This window comes from Spermophilus citellus (genome assembly GCF_964194105.1).
Source record: "Spermophilus citellus genome assembly, chromosome: 2".
Lineage (NCBI taxonomy): Eukaryota > Metazoa > Chordata > Mammalia > Rodentia > Sciuridae > Spermophilus > Spermophilus citellus.
Window position 1 is genome coordinate 36,898,461 of NC_138183.1, and position 25,751 is coordinate 36,924,211.

Sequence of the window (25,751 nt, forward strand, 5' to 3'; positions counted from 1 at the left end):
ATAGTGTCAACACCTATGGGCAATGATTTTAATGGGTACTTTGAGTGCCTGGTTCCTGTGATAGAAATAGTTATCATCTCTATTTTCTAGATGTTGAATCTAAAAAGTGATTGACACACCCACTACTTTTTGCCTCTGAAGTTTATGTGACCAAGTACAGTCCAACCTATTTCACAAATGAAGGTGCTGAAATTCAGAGACTCTAACTAATTTAACTAACATCAGTAATGTTTTCAAAGGAAAGCACTTGGCAAAAAAAAAAAAAAAATTCTAACTATAATACCTGGTCTGAATATGAGATTAAAGCAAATATACATATCCCAGTACCAGTTTAACAGATTAATTTACCCAAACTTGGTTTCTCAGTAGTAACCATTGTCAGCCAACATACAAAACCATAAAGCAGTTGTAAGTTGTGCTCTTATAAAACAAGCTTGGATGTAGCTTAGAGGTAGAGCCTAACACACATGAACCACTGAGTTCAATCTCCAGTACTGCCCAAACAAAAAAATTTTTAATAAGAAAAGGCCCTAGAAAGAAAAATTTCTACAAGATTGAAAAAACAGAACTTCTTAGAATATAATAATGTGTTCTACATATTAAAAGAACTAGAATGAGGTTTCTTTTCTGTATAGCATCTACCCTTCTATTTCATGAGTATTTAAAAAAAAACCCAAGAGGCATTTTAATTGATTTGGAAGAACTATGTAAAATAGATTATTTAAAATGAGTTTATCAGGATAGTAACTTACTAGTGGATACAAAAATATAGTAGGATTTTTAATAGAAGTTATTAAAAATATTTTGTATGATTTTGGGGGAGGTATGGCAATAATTTGAATGCTGTTGTATCTTTTAAAAAAACTAATATATTCTGACCAACACTTACTAATAGATGCAAAAATACAGAAGTATTTTATTTTTAATGTTATTTAAAATGTTTTGTATGATTTGGGGGGAAACATGGCAATGTATCTTTTTAAAAAATTAATTATATATTTTGATATATTTAACCAGAAAATAATTTTTCTTACAGATGCTTCAGGCATGTTCAGTTCAGCACTTGCCAGTACCATATGCTGCATTCCCACCTCTCATTTCTAGTGATCCATTTCTTATACATCCTCCTCACCTTTCTCCCCATCATCCTCCTCATTTGCCACCACCAGGCCAGTTTGTCCCTTTCCAAACACAGCAATCACGATCGGTAGGTATCTTGTGTTTTTAATTTTCCCAGAATATTTAGAACTGGCAGAAGAATTTAGTGGGTTATTGGCCACTTAAACACTGTAACTTAGCTATTTTTATGGTTCTTAAAAGAATTAAAGGAATCTACAAACAAAAAATAGTATAAGCATTGAATTAGCCCGATTTCTTATTTTTTTTTTTCTAGTTATTTTACTGTCCTTTGTCAAATTTCATTCCTTAAGGACATAAATCTGAAGAAAAATTTAGTTGCGCTGTTTTTTACCTTTATATCTCTAAATTGAAATATTGTGAAATTAATACTTGTTAGAATATTTGTATTCATTTAGGCATGTGAATTAACTTCTATATCTAAATTGAAAAAATATATATACCTAAATTGAAAATATTGTGAAATTATTGCTTGTTAGAATATTTATATTTATTTAAACATGTAAATTAAATTCTAAGTCTCAGTTATTTTTTTTCCTGAGGGCCTGCTTTTCTATGTTCTGATGAAAAGCAAATTAAATAGTTAATTCTGTCCTGGGATTAGAATATAACTGAGAGGCACATTATTTGCAGGTGTGGGGTCTAGCATGGGAAAACATTGTATAAATAAAAAGAAGGACACAGGAAAAAATTCCATTTGGGCCAGGTGTGGTGACACATGCCTATATTCCAGCAATTTTAGGAGACTGAGGCAGGTGGATCACAGTTTCAAGGCCAGTATCAGCAACTTAGCAAGACCCTGTCTGAAAAATAAATTTTAAAAAGGGCTGCAGGTAGATAGCTGGGTGTGGAGCACATGCCTATAATCTCAGTGACTGGAAGCTGAGGCAGGAGGATTGCAAGTTTGATCCCAGCTTCAGCAACTTAGTGAAGTCCCATCTCAAAAAATAAAAAGGACTAGGGATGTGTCTCAGTGGTAAAGTGCTCCTGCGTTAAATCCTTGGTACCAAAATAATAATAACAATAATAGTAAATAAATAAGCAAAAATTGTCTGCAGGTAGAGCTCAGTGGCTGAGCCCCCCTGGGTTCCCTATTACCACCAGAAATGAAAAGGTCCAAATGGTTTTTGGTCAGGCCAAACTCGGCATGTAAACCATTAAGCATTAAGGGAAAATTGGAAAAATAACCTGTGGAAATTGTTTGTTTTAAAGATTTCAGTTCAGTTCTGTGAAAGGAATCTAACCGTCTTGGACAGCAGAACCTAACAATTGTTACTAAGGAGTTATGCACCATTCTGAGTACCAAAGAAGGTGAACTCACTTAACCTCTTAGTTCGCCTGAAAAGTATAGAAACAATTATGATTGAAGTTTGACTCATCTGAAAAGTTAAAACTGCTTCTATAAGAAAATCTTTTCTCTGGCTGAGGTTGTGGCTCAGAGATAGAGCATTTGCCTACCATGCATGAGGCACTCACTGGGTTCGATCTTCAGCACCACATAAAAATAAAAGATATTGTTATAACTAAAAATAAATATATTTTGGAATTAGAATAGGGTTCATGCCTAAATTATCCTCCTACTTAGTCCTCCTGTATCTGGGAATTTGAGGTTTAAGTAAAATTTTGTCACTTGTATTTAAGTTTGGAATTCTTTGAAAGGTTCAGTCATAAAATCAAAGTAGAACTTAGGTTCATTGGTATTGTCATAGTGTAAGTAGTTGTGATTTTTCTCAAGTATGCATAAACTTCCAAATTAAAGTATTAGTAATTGTTTGTTGCTTATTCTGTAACTGAGCTTTGAAAGGAGTCAAAGTAACATGTAAAATTATATTTTTGCTCAAGAGAATTGAATTTAAAACATCATCACATAAATGTGTACATGTTTACAGCAACATTATTCCCAGTAGCTAAAAAGTCAAGAGAGTCAAGATGTCTATCCACTGATAAATGGATGAATGATGTTTCCATACAATGGAATACTGTTGAACCTTAAAACAGAATGAAGTGTTGATGCAGTCAACAAGATGGATGACCCAAATCCATTGAGTTGTACTTCTTTTAAAGTTGTGTTGATTATATTCCAATAAATGTCCTATGTGGTTGGAATAGCGCTATGTACTTCATGTACATTTAAAGACAGGGTCTAAGTTCCTGAGGTCCTCACTAAGTTACTGAAACTGGCCTTGAACTTTTGATCTTCCTGCCTCCCGCTTCCCAAGTCACTGACGTTACAGGCATGCACCACTACACCCAGCTTCACAGTATACTTTAGAAGTATGTTGTGAACATTTCATCCTGTCAGTTTTATAAATTATAATACTGAGGTGTGGATTAAGTCACATGGCTGATTGGTGACAGTGCCAAGATTCTAATGTCAAAGCCCGTAGTCTTTTTACTATAGCATAATGCTACTGTACTTCATTGCATTTAGCCTTTCTTTTTTTTTTTCCCCCTTTCCCAGGGGTGCTCTACCACTGAATTGTATCCTCAGAGCTTTTTATTTTGAGACAGGGTCTTGCTAATATGCTAAGCTTAGCCTCCTGAGTCTCTCAGATTACAGGTGTGTGCCACCATTCCCAGCATTTAGCCCTGTTTTCTGACTTATGAATACATACTGTGTTCTATTTCATCTGAGAGAGGTTGTCTGGAAATACTTCCATAGATCTGAATGCCACAACTGAAAAAGTAATTTTAACTTAAATTGACTTAGTATGTGACATTTTTTTCTCGTTTTAAGTGAATGTTCAAATAGTAAATGAAATATATCCTGTAATGAAAATCCTTTAAAAATTTGTTTCAGAGATTTTCTATTGAAATTGATGGTAGAAAGATTTTGCTATAATTTATTTCCACTTGTGTGGATTTTAGAATGATGTGTGAACATCAGGAGATAGATGGCCTTGGGCTAGGAGTGTAGCATGTGCAAGGCCCTGGGTTGAATTTCTTGCACTGGGTAGGGGAGGGAAAAATAGATTTATGGCCTTAACAGTATTTTTTTGGATTGTACTGGGTTCGGTGGCACATGTCTATAATTCCAGCAACTCGAGACGGTAAGATGGGAGGATTGCAAGTTTGAGGCTAGCCTCAGCGTCTTAGGCCATAAGCAACTTAGACCCTGTCTCGAAATTAAAAAGAGCTGAGATATATAGCTCAGTAGCAATGCATCCCTGGGTTCAATACACAGTGCCCCCTCCCCCAGAAAGATATTTTTGGATTCTTAGTTTTGATTATTAAAAAAATTTGTCTACATTCTATCTGAACACTAGAATTATATACATATATATGTATATTTTTTCTTTTCTCTCTACAGCCTCTGCAGAGGATAGAAAATGAAGTGGAACTCTTAGGAGAACATCTTCAAGTAGGAAGTTTTACTTATCCCCCATCAGCCCATCCCCCAACATTACCTCCATCAGCTCCTTTGCAGTTCTTGACACATGATCCTTTGCATCAGGAGGTGTCCTTTGGAGTAGTAAGTTTTTATGCATTGCTATGACAAACTATTTGAGGTATATCAGTGTGTAGCTCTCAACATGTTCAGAAGTTTTAAATGCATTCTTTTTTTTTTTTTTTTTTTGGTCATTGGACAGAATAACTGTTTATTTTTTATTTGTATTTATTTTTGGGGGGTGGGGGTACTAGGGATTGAACTCAGGGCACTCGACCCCTGAGCTACATCCCCAGACTTATTTTGTATTTTATTGGGAGTCTCACTGAGTTGCTTATTAGCACCTCACTAAATTGCTGAGGCTGGCTTTGAACTCTGTCCTCCTGCTTCCACCTCTAGAGCTGTTGGGATTACAGGCATGCACCACTGCACCCAGCCTATTTTCTTCTTTAAGATTTATTTTATTTATTTATTTATTTATTTATTTATTTATTTTGGTGCTGAGGATCGAACCCAGTGTCTCATGTGTATTAAGGCAAGCACTCTGCCACTCTGCTACAGCCCACCCCTTAAATGTATTCTTTTTTTTTTCTTTTGTTTTTTTTATTGGTTGTTCACAACTTTACATAGCTCTTGACATATCATACTTCATACATTAGATTGAAGTGGGTTATGAACCCCCAATTTTACCCCAAATGCAGATTGCAGAATCATGTCGGTTACACATCCACAATTTTACATAATGCCCTATTAGTAATTGTTGTATTCTGCTACCTTTCCTATCCCCTACTATCCCCCCTCCCCTCCCCTCCCTTCTTCTCTCTCTACCCCATCTACTGTAATTCATTTCTCACCTTGTTTATTTTCCCATTCCCCTCCCAACCTCTTATATGTAATTTTGTATAGCAATGAGGGTCTCCCTTCATTTCCATGCAATTTTCCTCATCTCTCCCTTTCCCTCCCATCTCATGTCACTGATTAATGTTACTCTTTTCTTCCTACTCTTCCTCCCTGCTCTGTTCATATTTGCTCTCATTATATCAAAGAAGACATTTGACATTTGTTTTTTAGGGATTGGCTAGCTTCACTAAGCATAATCTGCTCTAGTGCCGTCCATTTCCCTGCAAATTCTATGATTTTGTCATTTTTTATTGCTGCATAGTACTCCATTGTGTATAGATGCCACATTTTTTTTATCCATTCATCTACTGAGGGGCATCTGGGTTGGTTCCACAGTCTAGCAATTGTGAATTGTGCTGCTATGAACATCGATGTGGCAGTATCCCTGTAGCATGCTCTTTTAAGGTCTTCAGGGAATAGTCCAAGAAGGGCAATAGCAGGGTCAAATGGTGGTTCCATTCCCATCTTTCCCAGGAATCTCCAAACTGCTTTCCAAATTGGCCGCACCAATTTGCAGTCCCACCAGCAATGTACAAGTGTACCCTTTTCTCCACAACCTCTCCAGCACTTGTTGTTGTTTGACTTCATAGTGGCTGCCAATCTTACTGGAGTGAGATGGTATCTTAGGGTGGTTTTGATTTGCATTTCTCTGACTGCTAGAGATGGTGAGCATTTTTTCATGTACTTGTTGATTGATTGTATATCCTCCTCTGAGAAGTGTCTGTTCAGGTCCTTGGCCCATTTGTTGATTGGGTTATTTGTTATCTTATTGTCTAATTTTTTGAGTTCTTTGTATACTCTGGATATTAGGGCTCTATCTGAAGTGTGAGGAGTAAAGATTTGTTCCCAGGATGTGGGCTCCCTATTTACCTCTCTTATTGTTTCTCTTGCTGAGAAAAAACTTTTTAGTTTAATTAAGTCCCATTTGTTGATTCTTGTTGTTAACTCTTGTGCTATGGGTGTCCTATTAAGGAATTTGGAGCCCGACCCCACAATCTGTAGATCGGAGCCAACTTTTTCTTCTATCAGACGCAGAGTCTCTGGTTTGATATCAAGTTCCTTGATCCATTTTGAGTTAACTTTTGTGCATGGCGAGAGAAAGGGATTCAGTTTCATTTTGTTGCATATGGATTTCCAGTTTTCCCAACACCATTTGTTGAAGATGCTATCCTTCCTCCATTGCATGCTTTTAGCCCCTTTATCAAATATAAGATAGTTGTAACTTTGTGGATTAGTCTCTATGTCCTCTATTCTAAACCATTGGTCCGCCCGCCTGTTTTGGTACCAGTACCATGCTGTTTTTGTCACTATTGCTTTGTAATATAGTTTGAAATCTGGTATCGCTATACCACCTTTACCATTCTTTAAAAAAAAAAAAAAAGAACAATTTTTTTTTTGTAGCTATAGATGTGTAGATGGACAGAATGCCTCTATTTATTTGTTTATTTTTATGTGGTGCTCAGGATCGAACCCAATGCCTCATTCATGCTAGGCAAGTGCTCTACCACTGAGCTTCAGCCCCAGCCTTTAAATGTATTCTTGCTAGCATTTATATTTAGAAATGCACCTGAGTGTATGGTTTAAACTGGTTATTACATCTGTGTTAACATTTAAGAAATATTAAATGCGACTTGAACAGTGAATAGCTTTCTACATTTTAACAATCTTTATTTCATATATTAATTATTTGTAAATGTAGAATGATCTTAAATTCTTTGAATGCTTTTTCCTCTGCAGCCTTATCCTCCATTTATGCCTCGGAGGCTCACAGGACGTAGTAGATATCGATCTCAGCAGCCAATACCACCTCCCCCTTATCATCCCAGCTTACTGCCATATGTGTTGTAAGTTCTTTCTTATTTTATTGAATTCTAAATTTTGAAAACCTTGAGATTCTTTCCTTTATGAATCCTGTACAGACTCCTCATTTAATTAGATATTGCTTTTACTTAAGGGGGTTAAGGTCAGGAAGCCAATTAAGAGTAAAGAAAGAGCCAAGGACATGGGAAAAATGGGGGAAAAGATATCTCTGAGCCAAAAAATATAGGTTTAATAAATTAAGAGGTGGAGTTCTTTGCCTTTTTTTTTTTTTTAAATAGCATCACTTCCTATCACTTTTGATTATCTAGCTTTTGGTGCTATTTCTCTTATGGGAAAGGAGACTAGGAATTATCTCTGTGCCTTAGGATTAGATTTACCTGTAACAAATACTCATGGGTTAAATATGATTGTTTTTTCTCTTTTGCATATTGAAGTCTAGCAGTAGGCAAATTCAGGGTGATTTGTTAGCCCTGTGACTGTGAGAAATGGTTCTGCTATTATAATCTTGGGACTACATGATCTAATCTGGCTCCTCTGATTCTAGTCATCATGTACATTTCCCAGCTAGCAAAAATGAAAAAGAGTCCCTCTGCATACCTGCTTTTCCCAAGGATATTTCCTAAATGTAGCAAAGCACATATTACTCCCTATATTCCATTAGCCAGAACTTATTCACATGTCTATAATTACCTTTTAAGAAAGGTGGGAAATTACTTGTTACACCAGAAGACTGCATTCCTGTATCACCTTGTTCGGATTATTTATATATATATATATATATTTTTTTTTTCCTTAGTTGTATATGGACATAGTGAATTTTATTTATTTATTTTAAATTTATTTTTTAGTTTTAACTGGACACAATATCTTTATTTTATTTAATTGTTTTTATATGGTGCTGAGATTCGAATCCAGGGCCTCGTACGCTAGGCGAGCACTCTACCACTAAGCCACAGTCCCAGCCCCTTATTTATTTATTTTTATGTGGTTCTAAGAAACTAATCCAGGCCTCACACATGCTAAGCCAGTGCTCTACCACTGAGCTACTACCCCAATCCTGATCAGATAGTTTTAGCTGCTTTCCTATTACCCGTTCTTCTTCCCTCCCCTTTATCTTTGTCTTTCATGTAAGTATCCTGGCTTGTTCTTAGAATTTTTCAATTTAAGATCTTTTAAAATTTGGTGTATTTCTACTTTAAAAAGAAAAAAAAATCTTCCTAGGTTTTGATTGGGATTATATTGAATTTGCAGATCAATTTGAGGGGAAATTGATATTTTAACAGTTAATTTTGAGTCCTCTAGTCTACTGACAAGATATAGTATTTATGCAGTTGGTATTGCACAGTCTTGTATGTTTTATGAAATTTATCCTTACATTTATGTTTTTTAATATTTATTTATTTATTAGTTGTAGATGATCATAATACCTTTATTTGTTTTTATGTAGTGCTGAGGATCTAACCCAGGGCCTCGCATGTGCTAGGCGACCACTCCATCGCTGAGCCACAACCTCAGCCCCCATATATGTTTTTTAATACTGTTGTAAATGGTGTGTTTTGCTATCATCTTTTTTGTTGTTGTTGCTAACAAAGTTAATATTTAATGAAGGGTTGCACTGGGCTTTGTCCCTCCTGTCCTGTCATTGAATTTACTAACATATCACTGTTATTTTCACTGCAGATCAATGCTTCCAGTGCCACCTGCAGTGGGCCCAACTTTCAGCTTTGAATTGGATGTGGAAGATGGAGAAGTAGAAAATTATGAGGTCAGTAGATTAATTGTGAATTAAATGAATTGTGAATTAATTTGGGGATTGTTGTGTCTTGAAAATATTGTTCTAATCACCATCTAAACATTAGGTAAACACTGCATTTCAAGATACAAATTTGTCATAAAAGTATTCTACATCTAATTTGAACACGTGCCATAAATCTGTATCAAGTAGGTAGACTTTTGATGCGCTGTTAGAGTTACACACAGTTCTATTGAGAGAATGCAAATGAGAACAGGGGAAGTTTTGATGTTGAGATGTTCCAAAAAGATTTTGTGGAAGTAGAAGTGTTTGAGAACCTGATTTTAAAGAATGAGGAACCTTTTTTCATTCATAAGATTGAGGCAGGGAAGTCTTGAGGACTAGCGTATGTAGTTTGTGTCTAAAGTGAAAGAGAGAAAACAGATTTGATTGAAAAGCTCAATTAGATGTCCTTGAGTGCCATGCTAAATGTTTTTGGTGTATTTATGGCATCATATCTCTTAAAAAGTCAAAACTCTGTTAGCAGTATGAAGGAATAGATGGAAGTGGTATCAGAAAACTGAGAAAGGTACTCTATGGAGTAGGAAAAAATATGTACAAACTGTACAATTTGATAAGGGATTAATATCTAAAATATATGAGTAGCTTTCACAACGATAGGCAAAACTGAATAACATAATTAAAAATGGACCTGAATGGGTATTTCTCAAAAGAATGACTAGTGGTGCTCAACATCACTGATTATGAGAGAAGTGTAAATCAAAATCACAGTGAGATGTATCTTCACACCTGTTGGTATGGCTATTATCAAACAAATTAAGTATTGATAGGGTGCAGAGTAAGGAGAATCCTTGTATATTGTTGGTGGAAATGTAAATTGGTACAGCCATAAGGGAAAACAAATTAAAAAAGGACTGTCAGCAGTATGGCCCAGCAATCCTCCTGCTGGGTATGTGTAGCTATAGAAAATTGGCACCTTGTAGAAGTATCATGTCCATTACAGCATTATTCACAATAGTCATACTATGGAAACAACTTGTGCAAGTCAGTGGATAACTGGATTTAAAAATTGTGGTGTAAATAGAGTGGAATATTATTCGGCCATAAATGGGAAATGCTGATATTTGACAACATGAATCTGAAAAATATTATGGCAAGTGAAATATAGAGGGGGCAAGAAATACTGATCTTCTTTACATGAGGATTCTAGTAGAGTGTTGGTTATGGAGGTAAAGAGGGAAGTAAAAATATAGACTTGCCATTTGATAAGGGTAGGTTTAGAGGTAGATAGCATGAGGACTGTGGTTAGTAATATTGTATTGTTTATTGTAAACTTGCTAAGAAAATAGATTTTAGGTACTCAAAAACTAAAAAAAAAAACTCAAAAAGAAGTGGAAAGTGATGGGTAGGTTAATTTGCTTGACAGTGGTAATCATTTCACTGCGTATATATCAAATGATCATATTGTGTACTTTAAATACATACAATAAAAGAGAGTACAGCTTTGAAAGATGTTTTAACACTTCAATCAGTAGGATTTTATCTTGAATGGTTAATTCTGGTGTTCAGGGGTAAGTGTACAAAAATTGCAAAAGATTATGCTCTACAAAAAGGACTGTATTAGCCCATGAAGAAGGCAGACACCAAAATGCCAGTGGGTCAAATAGTTGACATTTAAATAATGTTGATCTTGCTATAGGAACATAACAGATGTGGTTTGAGGGTTAACAGGCAAATTTAGATTTGAATATGTTGAGTGGAAGTAATTTTGACCTTAATTTGATACTGCCAGCCATCCTTCTTATCTCAACTTCACTTTGTCTTTTTCATTTTATGAATGCTGGAACAGTTTTTAGGTGCATTGAATGTGGGCATGGAGAAGGAGTCATGATCTTTTTTTTTTTTTTTTTTTTTTGTATATAAACTATTTATTAACAGAAAAGGCCTACAGACTCATTTCTTCTTAGATACACCCACGGTGCGGCCGCGGCGCCCAGTGGTCTTAGTGTGCTGGCCTCGGACACGAAGGCCCCAGAAGTGGCGCAGTCCCCTGTGGGCCCTAATCTTCTTCAGTCGCTCTAGGTCCTCGCGGAGTTTATTGTCTAGACCATTGGCCAGAACCTGGCTGTATTTTCCATCCTTTACATCCTTCTGTCTGTTCAAGAACCAGTCTGGGATCTTGTACCGTCATGGATTCTGCATAATGGTGATCACACGTTCAACCTCATCTTCAGTGAGTTCTCCAGCCCTCTTGGTGAGGTCAATGTCTGCTTTCCTCAACACCACATGAGCATACCTTCGCCCCACACCCTTAATGGCAGTGATGGCAAAGGCTATTTTCCGCCGCCCATCGATGTTTGTGTTGAGTACTCGCAAAATGTGCTGGAACTTTTCAGGAATCACTAGAGACATGGCGGCAGCAGAGCGGCGGCGTGTAGGCCTCCTGTGGAAGGAGGAGTCATGATCTTAAACTGCCCTTTTTTTTTTTTTTTCCATGCATAAGAGATCTAACCCAGTGCTATATTTTATAGTTTTTCTCTTTCTTCCTACATAATCACACTGCATTGTCCTTTAGTTTTTTTTTTTCTTTTTTTATCTTTTTTTTTTTTTTTTGCAGTACTGGGATTGAATACAGGGTCCCCCTGCACATGCTGTGGAAGCATTCTACCAATGAGCTGCATTCCCAACCCCTTTTTAATTTTATTTTGTTTGCATTTATTTATTAGTACTCTGCCACAGAGCTACATCCCCTCCCCTTTTTACTTTGAGGCAGGATCTCATATGAGTTGCTGAGTGACCTTGAACTTGGAATCTTTCTGCCTTAGCCTCCCAAGTTGCTGGGATTCTAAACATGTGCTACCATACCATCTAAATTTCATTTCTTGAAATTAAAAGAGGCATTAATAATTTTCTCATTTTATTTCTACCATTTGCATTACAGCAATATCTACAGCAATAAGAATGAGTGGCTTATCTTTATTAATCAACCTGTCTTAAATCATATTGCTGAAAAAGATAGCTGATCATGTTTATATCAATAGAAAAGTAGTGGTACAATTGTCATATAAGAAAAATATCTGGGCTAGGGCTCAGCAGTAGAGCACTTGCCTTGCATGTGTGAGGTACTTGGTTCGATCCTCAGCACCACATAAAAATAAATAAACCAAATAAAGGTATTGTGTCCATATACAACTAAAAATATATATTTAAAAATATATATCTGGGGCTGGGGATGTGGCTCAAGCAGTAGCACGCTTTCCTGGCATACGTGCGGCCCAGGTTCGCTCCTCAGCACCACATACAAACAAAGATGTTGTGTCCACCAAAAACTAAAATAAATAAATAAATATTTTAATTTTTTTTTTTTTAAATATATCTTATTTTGACTTAGCTGGGCACATGCCTATAATCCCAATGGCTCAGGAGGCTGAGACAGAAGTTCAAAGCCAGCCTCAGCAATTTCGAGGCACTAAGCAACTCAGTGAAACCCTGTCTCTCAATAAAATACAAAAGAAGGCTAGGGGTGTGGCTCAGTGATTGCCCCTGAGTTCAATCCCCAGTACCAAAAATGGAAAAATATCTTATTTTAACTTTGAAATTCCTTTCTAAACTGTATTTTGGGGTTGAATATTTTGATTCTTCAAAGTCATATTTACAACCAATCAAAAAGGCCTTACTTGCCTTTTTAGTTTTATGTCATAGTGTAGCTGTTGAACATTCCCCAGCCCTGGCTCACTGGCTGGATCCAGATGGCTCCCCCACTCCAAGTCCCTACATGCCCAGTCTACCCTACATGTTCTTGTCTTGGTACCTTTACTTCCCTTGATCTTTCAGCTAAGATCTTTCTCCATTTCTCTATGTTTTGGAAATATAGCATAAAAACCGCCATCTTTGTGATTATCATTTCTTTTCTTTTTTTTTTTTTTAACATTTATTTATATGCAGTACTGATAATTGAACCCAGGGCCTCACGCATAACTATGCAAGCTCTCTACTACTGAGCCACAACCCCGGCCCTGTGAACAACATTTCTGATCTATTTCCTGGGTCCAAACGAGTCTCTCTCTTTTTGTTCTACTGAGATTTAAGCGCTAATCATGTCTTGCCTTCAGTTGTCTTGCCTGTTGCATCATGTAAATTTTTGGAGGGCTTGATCATCACTCTGTATCCACTAAGGAATGAATGAGCATATTTTATTGTCATACAATTATGTACTATAGGACATACTATATCCTATAGTACATAACAATAGAGGTGTTAAGATGCATATCAACTCTATCATGAATTTGATCTAAATTTTTTATGCTGATTTTGTAATCAGCCTCAGTAGACAATGTATTATAGTGTTTAGAAGGGTTGAGTATAGCAGTGAAAGGCAGCTATTTATTCAGATGACCCAGTTCTCCAAATAAGGCTGTCAAAAAGCAAAGCTGTGATTATTGTCTTAAAACACACAGAGAGCTATACCAGCATTAGATATTGAAATTTGAGGAAATTAATTCTATTCCTCTCATTGCCCATTTCTACCACGCGGCCTGCGCAGTGGTTTCATTAATGAGGTTCTATGCATAAAGTTAGTTAGAAGAGATCGAAATAAAACACACAGACCAGTTACCTTATTTATATTGCTAGGTCTGAGACGGCTCACCTCTCTGGTTCCCACCTCTAGCTGCCCAGGAGGGCAGGGAGGATTACTCAGGGCTAGCAGGAGAGAGAGGGTGTGAACATGCTGGGGAGTAGCCTTTTATTGGGGAACAAGAGATTCAGGGGAGAATTCCATCCAATGAAGGTTGAGGGGGGGCTGCACTCCAAGGTCAGGGTCAGTGATTGGGTCCAGTGGTCAGGCACACCCTCACACGGATGGGCTCTCTCATCAGGAAAGGGTCGGGAAAGCTTCGACAGAGCCAAAGCGCCTCAGGCCCTTAACGGGAGTCACCCAATCATGTGTTAGAATGGCTTCCCACACCCATTTCCAATTCTTTGTTACCTGTTCCCTTAACCATAAGGCAGCCTAATTATAGAATAAAGAAAATAGCTAATTAGTCATTAAAAACTGGGAGATGCCTGGTGCCATTTTACACACCTGTAATCCCAGTGATTTGGGAGACTGAGGCAAGAGGATGGCAAGTTCAAAAGCCAGCCTCAGTACCTTAGCAAAGCCCTAAGCAACTTAGCAAAGCTGCCACAGTCTGGCTGGGCACAATTCACGAGCCACTTGTCAAGCAGAAACGAACTTTATTTTTAGAACACTCGCCACACACAAGCTCTTCAGGAATTCCCTCAGAGCCCAACTGCCACCACTGGCTTCCAGGGAGCCTCTCAACCCCTACTCCTCCCACTCTTGAAGCCGATTGGCTGGGTCGCATGGGCGGAGGCAAAAGAGTCCCCCAATGAGCAGCTCTGTGGTCTGAAAGGGCGGGGAAACAGCCCAATGAGCATCACCACAGAGGAGCCAATCAGCTGGCAGCTGGAAGTTTGCTGGGGCTGTGGTGAGCCAATTAGCTGGAAGTTTGCTGGGACCGCTTCGGCTGTGGCTCTCAACATCTCTCCCTTTCTGTTTAATTAAACAATAAGCATGTGGCTTAGGGACTGTGCCTGCCTTAGGTTGTCCAATACTACATGGTTCTTACCCGTCATCGGATGAGCTGACCTCAAGGCCTCCTGTCTTAGGTTGGTACCATTGCAATTGGATCTTACCCATCATTGACTACCGGGCCAGCATACAGCCACACCTGTGGATAGGCCTTTGTACCAGTGGGGGGGGGGGGTGAGGTTCTTTTCCTCACCTCTGTTGGCCCCCAAATTTTAGCTGAATGACCATCACAAGCAGAAGGGAGGAGGATACACCAAGCCAATTGACTGCTCCTTTTGGAAAAATTGTACCACCGATGACACCATCAGCAAAAATACCCCGGCACTACCACAAGTCGCTGCACCAACAGATAGTTCATAATGCATACAAGTGATACATAGTTGATACAAGTTCTGCAAGCAGTTCAGTGATAGCTATTGCAGAAGTTGTAGTTTGGTTTTATCTTCGTCTTCACTGGCACTGGGATGAAGATAGGAATTCTGGCAATAATGACTAAAGAAAAAATTATGTAACATTCCAGCAGGCACTAAAAGAAAACAATTTTCTGAACAATATACATTATCCTGAACAGAATTATTAAATATAATGAAAAGGAAAGGTGAAAGTAAACAAACAGATCTGTTAACCTCCTTTTTTGTTCACATATTAAAACAATCCTCAACAGCTGTTGACCCAATTTAAATTAAACCATTTAAATCACGTGAGTAAGAAAAAAAATATTTGGATCCATTTTTTCATGAGTGCTCATCATATATGATATATGGACATACACACATACAAACATACAACACAAAACACAAGTGTGCACACATAATACATACAACAAATAACATATTAGTAAAGGCCTTATAACTTTTTACAGGTGAAATCTCCATAGCAATGTTTAAAAACTCCATAGTCAAAAAATAGAACTGATCAGCAAAACATTAACCTAGGTCTGTATGAACTCAAAAAACAAAATAGAACTTTATGATGTGGGAAAGGGCAATAATAAAATAGATATTGAAAAAAAAAATCCTGGTTTCATTAGCCTCCAGGTGTGGGAGAACCACTGTCGCAGGTGTAAGGATAGCCAAACTGGAGTTCTGGATATCAGCTATTATGGATTTGAGCCAAATCATCTTCTTTTTTGGTCTGTAGAAAGCGCTTTAGTTAGTCTCTCTGGAATCCAAATCGGCTGCTGTTCTCCCTGTGGAAACACACAAACAGACCCCTGACTCCAGATAATTACTGGGTCAGGACCTTTCCATTGTCCTGTTAGAATATCCTTCCAAAGTACCTTGGGCTTATGTGCATTTTTTGGACACACATGCCTTTCTGCAGCACTAAGCCCTGATGAATCCAAATTTAAAAAGTTTAGAGTAAAAAGGGTTATTTTAAGTTTTATCTTTGGGGAATATATACCCTTTCCCAATTCCCTCTTTTTAATAAGTACATTTTAATAGTTTGATGAGCTCTTTCAACTATGCCTTGTCCCTGTGGATTGTATGGGATTCCTGTTAATATGAGTAATGCCAAATGATGAGCAAAATTGTTTAAAAGAGGTAGAAGTATAACCCAGGGGCATTATCTGTTTTTAACTGTTTTGGAATGCCCACAGTGGCAAAATTTTGTAAGCTGGTAGCTGGAAATTTGCTGGGGCCGCGATGAGCCAATCAGCTGGAAATTTGCTGGGGCCGCTTTGGCTATGGCTCTCAACACAAAGCCCTGTCTCAAAATAAAAATAAAAAAGGGTTAGGGATGTGGCTCATTAGTTAAGCGCCCCTAAGTTTAATCTCCAGTACCAAAAAAAAAAAAAAAAAGATCACAAGTTTGAGGCCAGCCTGAGCAACAACCCTGTCTCAAAACATAAAAGGGCTTGGAATCTTGCTCAGTGGTAGGGGATCCCTAGGTCCGTTCCCCAGTATCATACATAAAAATAGAAAAGAAAGAAAAAACACTGGGAAAAAGGAAATAACTGGTGCAGAAACAATAAGTATAGTAACTGCACTGTATTAAAACACATCAAATACATGAGTTCATAGTGGTGCTTCAAGAAAGAAACTTATTGGATTCATTTATCCTCCCTTTTCTTTATAAATTATACTACTGGGTACAGTTTGGTATGAAGCAGTTGCTCATTAAGGGCCAAGTGCAATGGCACATGTGTAATACCAGTTCCCTGGGAGGCTGAGGCAGAAGGATCGTGCAAGAACTTATCTCAAAAAATAAAAAGTGTGTTGCTCAGTGGTAGAGCACCCCTGGATCCAATCCCCAGTACAGCAAAAAAACAAAAAATGATTACGTTAGAGTACTGTGATTTTTGCCATCCTTTGTGAATTAATGAATCTTGACAATGTTCCATCGGTGTCTGCTCACATAATGGCTAGACATAATAGACCTTATAAAAAAATTAGATACACCAACTTATAGGAAATAAAGGAGACATGGATGTATTAAAACCACACAGGTCAGAAGTAGGGAGATTTAGTCAGCAAAATTATACTGGGAATTTCTGCAGATCATTGATCTGTTTTCTTCAACAAATTTAAGGATGAAAATAGACTTGGGACATATTAAACCATGGTAATATTGATTTATTGGGTTCCTTATTCAGATAGACCATTTGTCTTAAAAATAATCAAAACAGACATGGCATTTGAACATTAATTTGGTATTTGTTGACGAATTAGTATTAATTTTTATGGTATAGTGATATCATTGTGGTTATGTTCTTTTGACAAGTCTTTTTTAGGAATTGATTCCATGGTAGAGGTGACCTGCCTGCTTCTCTGAGGTTTATTTTGCAGGTGCAGAAATTTTCTGTGCAGTTCCCGGTCATGACCAACCTCAGTCTTTGTGACTGAAGCAACTGGTTATATTGCATATTCACTTGTATAGTATTAGAAATGAATCTGACTTTGGTACAGACCAACCTATAATTCTTGTGTTGTTGGATATCATTCCATACTGGGTGTCCGAATGGTGTCCTATTGGAACTGTAAGATTGTGTCCTTCCTCTCCTGAAAAATGTCATTGCAACAGATAAAAGATTACCTTCAAAGAGGCCAAGAAGGGAAAGCATGAGATGAAAAATATACCAAATGTAAATGTGAAAATATTCAAAAGGTAGAGTGCTGCCTCTGAGAAATAGGACAAGAAATCAGTTAAGGTTATCATTCTAGAAAACCCAGGCAATACCAACTGCTTGAGCTGTTAAGATCATATCAACTCTATCAAAAGTTGACTCCTTCCATCCCCAAGGAGATTTGATTCTGGATCACAACCAAACTAAATCTCATATTGCTCTACAACTTCATGTGACTACTGATTGTGAAGAATGTCATTATCTGAAGAAACCGATCCTCAGTTCATTGTCCAGACGTCAGCCATGCCAAGGTGAAATTGTAAGGAAAGGTAGTTGTTGTTTATGAAGCTGGCTCAAGGGAGAATTCATCATGACCATGCAGTAGCATGGTGCTCCTGCATCAAGGCTAAAAAGTCATCCAGTGTAATGTCTGCTGCAGAAGCCATCTCTGACCACATCAGAAACTTCTGGTTTGGAACCTAAAGGGAGTCTGTGTCTATGGGTGTTATCCATAATGGCATTAACTACGGTGTTACCATAATCTGCTCTGCTCATTCCCTGTGGTCATCAAGAATAAGACCTGGAAGTTTGTTGAAAGTTTCCTTATTAATGATTTCTCTCATGAGAAGATGAATCTTGCTGCAAAAGAATTGGCAAAAGAAAAAAACTGCTTTTGAATTTCTTTGCCTGACGAGGCAGTCAATTTGATGTTACCGTATGCCCCCGAATTGAAGAATCTTTGTGTCATCTTTGACTCTAGGATCAAATAATAATACCAAACTTAAATTACTCATGAAAAACAATGCATTTTAAAGATTATATGCTTCCTGGTACAGGTTTGTGAGTGAAAGTCTTATTATGATGGTAGTGTGTTGCATTCTAAAATTTTAAAAAATACTCACATGGAGGGGGGAAGATGTTTTAAAAGCAGTGGTTCTCAACCTGGGCATAATTTTATTCCTCAGGGGATGTTTGACAATGTCTGGAGACACTTTTGGTTGTTGAAACTGGAAAATGCATTTAATGCCAAGCTTATTGCTGAACATTCTATTAGCAATAGCCTCCACAGCAAAGAAATCCAGCCTAAAATGCAGAAGTGTTAAGTCGTTAAATTTAATACACATAGAACTATCTTACCAGTGAAATAATATCATCTTTTAGTTTTCTTCAAAATAATTTGGAGTTTAGAGTAGATAGTGATAGATGAAATAAAATTAGCCATGAATTATTGAGTCTGGGTAGTGGGTATACCCTATTCATTGCACTATTTGTTTTTGTTTGTTTTTTGTTTTAACTTTTGTGTGTATTTAAATTCTTCTGTGTAAAATAAAATCTTTAAAATTAATGGACTAGGAAATTTAAAGAAAGGTGAAAATATGTCTTTTCTCTACAGGCCCTCTTAAACCTGGCAGAGCGACTGGGAGAGGCTAAACCTCGAGGACTGACTAAAGCAGATATTGAACAGCTTCCTTCTTATCGGTTTAATCCTAACAATCACCAGTCAGAACAGACTTTGTAAGTATTTTTTTTTCTAATATATGTGTTGACTTTTTTTCTTTAATTTAAAGAAAAATTTCATGAAATAAAAGCTTGAGACTCAGAACTTGATATAAAGATAAGTTATCTCTTTTTCATACTCTGGGTCTATGCTGACCATGAAGGTAGCCACTGATTGTGGAGCTATTTAAATTCAGTGAAACTGTTAAATTTCTTCCTGGGTTTGTGGTGCACACACACCTGTAACCCAAGCTACTCAGGAGGCTGAGGCAGGAGGTTCACAAGTTCAAAGCCAGCCTTGGGCAAATTGTTTAGACCCTGTCTGAAAGTAAAATTTTAAAACGGGATGAGGATTTAAGCCTCAGTGATAGAGCACTTAACTAGCATATGTGAGGCCCTGGGCTAGACTAGAGTACTGTCAAATAAATAGATCAATACATAGATAAATAATTAATTTCTTAGGCATACTAGATACTGACTGCTATATTTAAAGGTGTTAATGTAGAACATGAAATGCAAAGTTCACCCATTTTTAAAATATACAATTCAATGAATTTTATTGTATTAGTAGAATTGTACATCCATCACCACAAATTTACACCCTTTTTATCACCCCCAAAAGAAATCCTTCACCCACTTGTAGCCACTCCCCTTATCTCCCCAGCCTTCTCCACCTTGACACACCCCCTAGCCCTTTGTCTCCATAGCTTTCACATAAATGAGATTATATAATATGTGGTCTTTTTGTATCTGGCTTCTTTAACTTAGCATAACTTTTTCAAAGTACCTTTGTGTTGTAGCTTATATCAGTAAGTCACTCCTTTTTGTGGCCAAATAATATTCCATTTGTGGATCACTACATGTTTATCCTTTTCTTCAGTTGATGTACATTTGTGTTGTTTCCACTTTGGGCTCTTAGGAGTGATGCTACTACATATGTGTACAGGTTTTTCTGTGAATATAATGTTTTAATTTTGGATATATACCTGGAAATGAATTGTTGGGTGTCATAACTGTGTTTGACTTTTTGAGAACTGCCAGGTTTTGCAAAGTTGGTTACACCATTTTCTATTTCTACCAACACTGTATAAAAAGGTTTCAATTTCACTGCATTTTTGCCAGCATTTGTTATTGTCTGTTTTTATTATAGTGTCCTAGTGACTTTGAAATTGTATCACACTGAGATTTTAATTTTCCTTTCCCTGGTGCCTGTTACTGTTGAGCAGTTTTTAAATTTCCTTTTTTTTTTTTTTCTGTTTTGTTTTGGTGTGTGTGTGTGTGTGTGTGTGTGTGTGTGTGTGTGTGTGTTTGGTACTAGGGATTAAACCTGGAGGTGCTTAACCACTGAACCATATCCCCAGCACCCACTTGCCTTTTTTTATGTTTTTATTTTGAGACAGGGTCTCACTAGGTTGCTTAGGGCCTCACTGAGTTGTTGAGGCTGGCTTTGATCTTGCAGCCCTCCTACCTTAGCACCCTGAGATGCTGGGATTACAGGTGTGTGCCACCATGCTCAGCACCAGCCCTTTTTATTTTTTTATATCGAGACAAGAATCTTACTTAAGACATTGCTAAATTGCTGAATCTGGCTTTGAACTTGGAATCTTCTTGTATAGCCTCCTAAGTTAATTTTTATATATGGTGTGAGGTTAAAGGGACATCTACCTTCATTTTTTCATGTGTAAAGAGTATTTTTGGTTTTAAAACTTGATTTGGATGTTAGCCAGAGATTTTCTGATCAGTTATCAGTAAAGCAGAGCACTCTTACTAAATGCCTTAACATCATTGTTTTTCAGGTTGATAGATTATTTTGTCTACAAATTTCAGTGATAAAAAACTGAAACTGATTAAGTGGCTTTTGTAGACTTCAGAAGTCATTTCAAAATAGAAAACCACCCAATTTTATGTTTAATTGATCTCTTTGCTTCTTTTAGGTGTGTAGTATGCATGTGTGATTTTGAGTCAAGGCAGCTACTTAGAGTCTTACCCTGTAACCACGAGTTCCATGCCAAGTGTGTTGACAAATGGCTTAAGGTAAAATGACAGTATCTAAAAGGAAATAACACTAAATTTTCTGTTTTAGTGATTATAGGTTCATTAGATAAGTCTGTGGTTTAGTGGAGGATGGGTATAGGAAATAAAATTGAAATACAACTTTGAGAGTATTCTCTCTTCAGATGAAGAGAAAAGGCCAGTGAAACTTAGGGGTTGGGGATATAACTCGGTGGTAGAACATGAATGAGGCCCTGGGTTCCATTCCCAGCACAGGGAGGATGGGGTTGCTATGGTGATCAACATGGGAGTGATTATACAAAACCTAAAAACTGGCTATCTGCCCTTGATAATCAACTTGTCCTGATTTTCTGATAGTATATAAGGATAAGACCTGAACTTATTAGGCCAGAGTTTCCTCTTAGTTTAGAAGGGTGCCTCACTAGAGCTCCCTTTACTTTTAAGTTAGTTATTAAATATATCTAAACTGGTGCTGGATAATTTTGTTTATGTATTTAAACAGACATATTAAAAAATCATTTATGGCAAGAAGCTGAGGCAGAAGGACGGCAAGTTCAAGGCCAGCCTGGGCAACTTAGCGAGACTGTGTCTCAAAATTAAAAAGGGGATTAGGGTGAGCTGGGGATGGAGCTCAGTCCCCCTGGATTTAAGCCCCAGTGCTACCAAAAAAAAAAAAAAAAAAATCATCCATGGGATAATCAACTCTTTAAGGTTTGTTTTCTTTCTTTTTTGTTTTAAGGCACATGATTACTTTGTGCCTCTTTAAAAGAACAAAGTGTCTAAAACTTGTGTTGGAAGTAAAAATAGTATTATTTGTTTTTAATAAATTTCATTGTATGAATCACAATGCAAACAAGTTTCTCTTTTGTATTTTAGGCAAATCGTACTTGCCCAATTTGCCGAGCTGATGCTTCAGAAGTGCATCGGGATTCAGAATGACCAACCTAAGAGCACAAATTTAGTTTGGGTGTTCCTCATCACATGTATATACGGACTATCCATTGAACTTAATCTGTGTGGCTTCCAGCCCTCCCTTTACCAAAAGGGTCAATGGACCTTTCTTTGCACTGTGTGACTTAATCAACTATAAAAGCTTACAATTAGTCTTCACAATTATGGGATTGTTATACTAACCGTGTGATTGGAACTCCAAAGAATTTTTCTTTAGCTTAATTTTGTGTGTGCACTAACATTCCCTGGTTTTTTGTGTGATCATTCCGAGTGTTGCTGCAAGATTACAGTGGACGTGATCTTTTAGCATGTGCTTTTATAAAAAGTGGTAGCTCCAGATGATATAGCAATCTACCTTATATAGAGCCTTCAGAAACTGTGAGTGGAAATGAATGCAGCGTATGACTGTTGATAAATGTTTTATCTGTGTGTGTGAGAGAGTGTGCAACTACTTGTGAGAGGGCATGGTAGCTAACGTGTGTATGAGATCCTATATACCAGCATGTACCAAGAATGTGTGTGTAGTTTTAATTATGCTGCAATGTATAATCTGGTGTGTTATTTAAACAGCACTAGTACTGTACACTGGTTTTTCCCCTTGTGTTTGCTGTTGCACACTGGTTGCTAAGGGTGCATCAATTATAAGCATTGAATACTCCATCCCTTCCTCCTAATGAATGGAATGAGAAAAGCCTTCCTTTGCTTCAGGCAGCTGTCACCTTCTCTTCATTGGTGGTCTTAAGTGGGTCACTTAAGAAAAAAAGTGTAACAGATTCTCACTCCATGAACCTGAGTTTTGATTCTGTTGTGGAAAAGAAATTTTTAAATCTCCAACTTGCTGTTTCCAAAAAGAAGGTGCAATATCATACATCATCTGTTAGCAATATTAGCATTTCAAACAATGATTTGAATGTTGATAACTTTTTTCTTTTACATTTTCAGTAAGCTTCTTACAGAAAGTACCTGTGATGATTTTTTTTAATTTTTTCTTTGTATAGGTGTGTGTGTGTGTGTGTGTGTGTGTGTGTGTGTTTAGATTTATAGTCCTTTCTGAAGATATATGAGTAATATATTTTTAAGAATACCACTGGTCCCATGAAGTCTTGCCTCTTTGACTTCCACCAGAACAAAATCTGTTAATTCAGCTTGATTTCCGATGTATTCTTTGTTCAGGCTCCCATAGGCAACTAAATTATTTCAAGAAAACTGTTTTTCTGTTCATATTAATTCACTTGCCAAGCTCCAATTCTGAAAGTTGTCTTAGTTCTTCCCTCAGTAAATGTGCTTCTTTTTGAAGCCCTTGTTTCAGGATGGATCAAGTGCTTTGACAGCTTGTGTTCCTTAGACCTGATTTGCTTTGATGTCTTGCCGCTCTTTTAATTTTTGTTTGAATAAGAAAAAGCTTAATACAACCGATGTCCAGAATACTTGCAGTATAAATGAAGATTTGATTTTTGTATAAAATAATGCTGTCAAACAGGAATTGACCCTCATTGAGTTGATCTGAAATAATACATAGCTGTATTTTTTTAATAGGTTCATTGAGCGAAATTCAGATTGTTTAAAGTCATTTTCCCAGCAACATTCAGATTCCTTTCTCATTCTTTTAGTGTATTCAGCATTATCTGCCTCCTCCTGCAGTTGATGTCATTGCTTTGTTTGCAGTAGCATATGCTGCATTATTCTAGTCAGGACTGTGAGAACTTGTTGCCAGCCTCACTCAGCTCTCAGTTGGCTCTGAGTCAGTTTTGTACTCAGTGTTAACTGCTTGTTACTGCCATGCTGCTTGCCCTCCCTTGAAATCTATAAGCTCATCACAGCCTAGAGTTCTGTAAAGTCAATTCACACAGAAGCACAATTTTGTCCTCTTCCAGACACTGCTGCCTCTATCTAGTCATACAAGTAGGATTTTGCATACTTTGCCCCTAGATTTGTCAGTGCATCAGAAATACACCTCAACAGTGGTAAAATGTACATGTTACTGTTAAATCATTAGGATAATTCCCTTCCTGTTCCTGAAGAGTAAAAAGTATGTTAAAGACCAAAATTATTGGCATATAATAATCAACTACATACAAATCACGTATAGTTTTATCTTTATTTTTTTTAATTAAAAAAATCATGTTTAAAATGGCAAAAACCCATCTTATAGACTTCTTTTATATAGCTACAAAAATTTATATCTGTACAGATCTAACATAACACTACTACACTCAGTATTCATTTTACTGAAGCATGCAAGTTAAAGCACTTTTTCTAATTTATATAGAGATACCTAATTAACAAGGCACATTATACTAATGACTTCAGGAGAAGTAGCTTTTTCTCCCCTTCCTCTGAATATAAATTCCTGTTGTAATGTCCCTTTTCTAGTAAATTTTTGAGAGGCAGTTGGCAATTTAGGAGGCAGCAGGGTCTGAATTTAATTGTCGTACTGTTGTGGCTGATCTCTTGGGGAATGCCTTGTCTTTGCATGGAGCTCTTAGAGATGTGTCCAGACTTGCTTACCAAGTGGTTAGTGCATATTAGGAGCACGCGTGTGTGTGTTCTGACCAGCTCAGACTAGCCACAGTGAGCAACTCTGTGTCTAGCATATGAGAAAGAACAGTTGATTTCTTGCCCAGCTGTTACCACTGGTAATGTGCCAGATTGCAGGCAGATGTTGGTTTGTTGCCTTTATCCTCTTTCCTCCTAAAACAACATTGGCTTTACCATCTTAACTCAGCTGTGGGTTTTTTTTGTGTGTGTGTGGGTTTTGGTTTATTTGTTTTTTGGTATGAATTGTCATGTTTGGTATTGTTTTTAATCCCCACCCCCCAAAAAAAACAATTCAAGGCCTCCATGGATCAAGATCTCATATTAAGGATTTTTTGTTCTGGGGGAAAAAAATTTTTTTTAACCAAAATCTGGAAAATGTGAAAGTATATTTAGATTTTATATACTCTCTGAAATGTGATTTAAGATTCTTAAGTTTGGGCCTCTTGTAATAATTTTGAATGAGATCTACCAACTCACTTGTGAGTATATTTTTCACAGATATCTTTAGGCCTTCATTAGAAAGCTATTTTCCCCCTGTTGGTTACCTCATTTTGCTATTGTTTCAGATTATGAAAGCTACAGGGGTGTCTGTTGGAATCATTTGCTGAGTCATTTCCTCAAATCATATTCCATTGTATCAGTTAACATATAGTTTTAAATGTACGTATTATAAATATCTGTAACCAAATCATTTGAAGGCTTGATAAATTTTTAACAAAGTTTGTACATTTTTTATGAAAGTTACTAGTAATGCTTTACTAAGTAGTGCAATGAATTTTTATTTTTAATCCCTGTGCCCAATTTTGGAGTTGAGAGGGTTGTTGGTAATAAATGTATGATGTACACTTAAAACATTTGTTGTTTCTTGTTACTCTGAAAGGGGAGGGGAAAGTTGGGTATGCAGAGAGAGTGGGTAATAGATGGGATTCCAGCAGATAGAAGTGGGTTGTGAGCTACTGGCTGCCAGATTTAATTTTTAAACAGTATTCCAGGTGTTTCAGAATTGGTGTAAACTCTTTTATTATTATTATTATTAGTTACACATGACAGTACAATGATCTTGACAATTCATACATTTGAATCAAATGGGGTA

At 37.0% G+C, this 25,751-nt stretch overlaps 1 protein-coding gene and 1 pseudogene across 8 annotated transcripts in view; one reads left to right on the top strand and one right to left on the bottom strand.

Moving 5' to 3' along the window:
- The window catches only part of RNF38 (ring finger protein 38), a 140,285-nt gene extending 114,781 nt beyond the window's left edge, over positions 1-25,504 (top strand). For 4 of the 7 annotated variants that reach the window (XM_081273716.1, XM_081273718.1, XM_081273719.1 and 1 more), the window contains 6 exons: positions 1,037-1,207; positions 4,448-4,609; positions 7,163-7,269; positions 8,927-9,011; positions 19,053-19,174; positions 22,046-25,504. In XM_081273716.1, coding sequence (XP_081129842.1) covers positions 1,037-1,207; positions 4,448-4,609; positions 7,163-7,269; positions 8,927-9,011; positions 19,053-19,174; positions 22,046-22,244 — 846 coding nt within the window. In that variant the 3' untranslated portion in view covers positions 22,245-25,504. Of the gene's footprint in view, positions 1-1,036; positions 1,208-4,447; positions 4,610-7,162; positions 7,270-8,926; positions 9,012-19,052; positions 19,175-21,090; positions 21,191-22,045 lie in introns of all 7 variants that reach the window. The other 3 variants (XM_081273720.1, XM_081273722.1, XM_081273717.1) reach the window with 1 other exon arrangement.
- On the bottom strand, positions 10,896-11,452 carry LOC308631588 (small ribosomal subunit protein uS13-like; annotated as a pseudogene). Its single transcript has one exon. The product of its transcript is annotated as a small ribosomal subunit protein uS13-like (transcript).
- Positions 25,505-25,751: the final 247 nt, after the last annotated feature.